The 1,365-nt window shown below is 54.9% G+C and overlaps 1 protein-coding gene across 1 annotated transcript in view; it reads left to right on the top strand.

Moving 5' to 3' along the window:
- The first annotated feature begins 563 nt into the window (after positions 1–563).
- LOC147467725 (uncharacterized) overlaps positions 564–1,365 on the top strand; it is a 5,507-nt gene continuing 4,705 nt past the window's right edge. Inside the window, exon 1 of the mRNA XM_086531029.1 lies at positions 564–1,365. This exon is cut by the window's right edge and continues 586 nt beyond it. Within this exon, the coding sequence (XP_086387155.1) occupies positions 768–1,365 (598 nt within the window). The 5' untranslated portion in view covers positions 564–767.

Below are 1,365 nucleotides of genomic sequence, written 5' to 3'. Positions count from 1 at the left end.
CTTCTTCTTGTCCTCTACTCCTTCTGCAATCATCCTCTTGTCCTCTCCTCTCCTCTATTTTTTTATCCTCTTTCCCTTGTCTTCTTCTCTCGTCCTCGCCTCCCTCCTCCACCTCCTTCACTCTTCCTCTTGTCATCTTCTCTACTCTCCTTCTCTTCTCCTCTCCTTTTCAATCTTCCTCCTCTCTTCCTCTTGTCCTCTCCTCCTCCTCCTCCTCCTCCGCCTCTCCTCCTCCTCCGCCTCTCCTCCTCCTCCTCCTCCTCCTCCTCCTCCTCCTCCTCCTCCTCCGCCTCTCCTCCTCCTCCGCCTCTCCTCCTCCTCCTCCGCCTCTCCTCTTCCTCCGCCTCTCCTCCTCTCTTCTTGTTGTACTCTCCCCTCCTCCTCCTCCTCCTCCTCCTCTCCTCCTCCGCCTCTCTTCCTCCTCCGCCTCTCCTCCTCCTCCTCCTCCGCCTCTCCTCCTCCTCCGCGGCACCGTTTAAGCGACCGCCGGACCGTTAGCCAAGTCGGCCTGGCGTCGAGTATAAAAGCCGGGTCAGTAGTCGTCCACAGTTATTGTTATCGGGGCCGAGCCGACAGGAGGCCGGGACGTTCGGGAGAAAGAGAGGAAAAAAAAGAGACACAGAGAAATTGCATAATTAATTTGATAAGATCTGGATATGTGTTCCTATCTGAAATAATATCAACCAAAGTTACCGCGCTCTGATTATCGATCAGTGAGAGGAACCAGAACAACAGTAAGAACAACAGCCAGAAAAAAAGAACCGACAATGTTACGCTTGTTGCTCCTAGTGTCGCTGGCGCACGTCGCGTTAGCTGACGACATCGAGTCGATGAATGTACCAACGTATCTCATGAACTACATCCTGGACTGCAAGAGACAATCAATTGACAGTGGTTACGGAGTCCCTGTCTATCAGACGAACATCAAGCAATCGGGGACGTCGCAGCACGTGAGTCTCCTGGATGTGGACGAGCTCGAGGAATCGCTGAAGAAGTCCGTGCACAACGACGCCGTGGTGAAGCACGTTATTAACCAGGTGAACGACGCGGTCAAAACGGCCTCGGATAACCCGAAGGCGCGGTCCGACTGCACGGTGGAGAATCACATCCAGATCGAGGTCCCCCCGCAGGAGATGGACGAGTTCAACGACCGCGTGCAGATGCTCATGCAGCAGAACAGCTTCCTTCTTCTCGAGCAGATCAATACGCTCTTCACCTTCAAGCTCCGGTCGCTGAAGAGTGACATGGACAAGGTGATTCGGCGAAGGTACAAGGCCCTCGAAGACAAGCTGGATCTGGTCCTGGGGGCTCTCGGGGTTGCGCTGCCCGTGGAGGAATCTCCCAGCACCGACGACGACGAAAACG

This window comes from Penaeus japonicus, unplaced genomic scaffold (assembly GCF_977035675.1).
Source record: "Penaeus japonicus unplaced genomic scaffold, GWHDUDI00000001_assembly GWHDUDI00000034, whole genome shotgun sequence".
In the NCBI taxonomy this organism is placed as follows: Eukaryota; Metazoa; Arthropoda; class Malacostraca; order Decapoda; family Penaeidae; genus Penaeus; species Penaeus japonicus.
The sequence above is the reverse complement of the archived record's forward strand: the minus strand, read 5'-3'. Positions and strand labels throughout refer to the sequence as shown.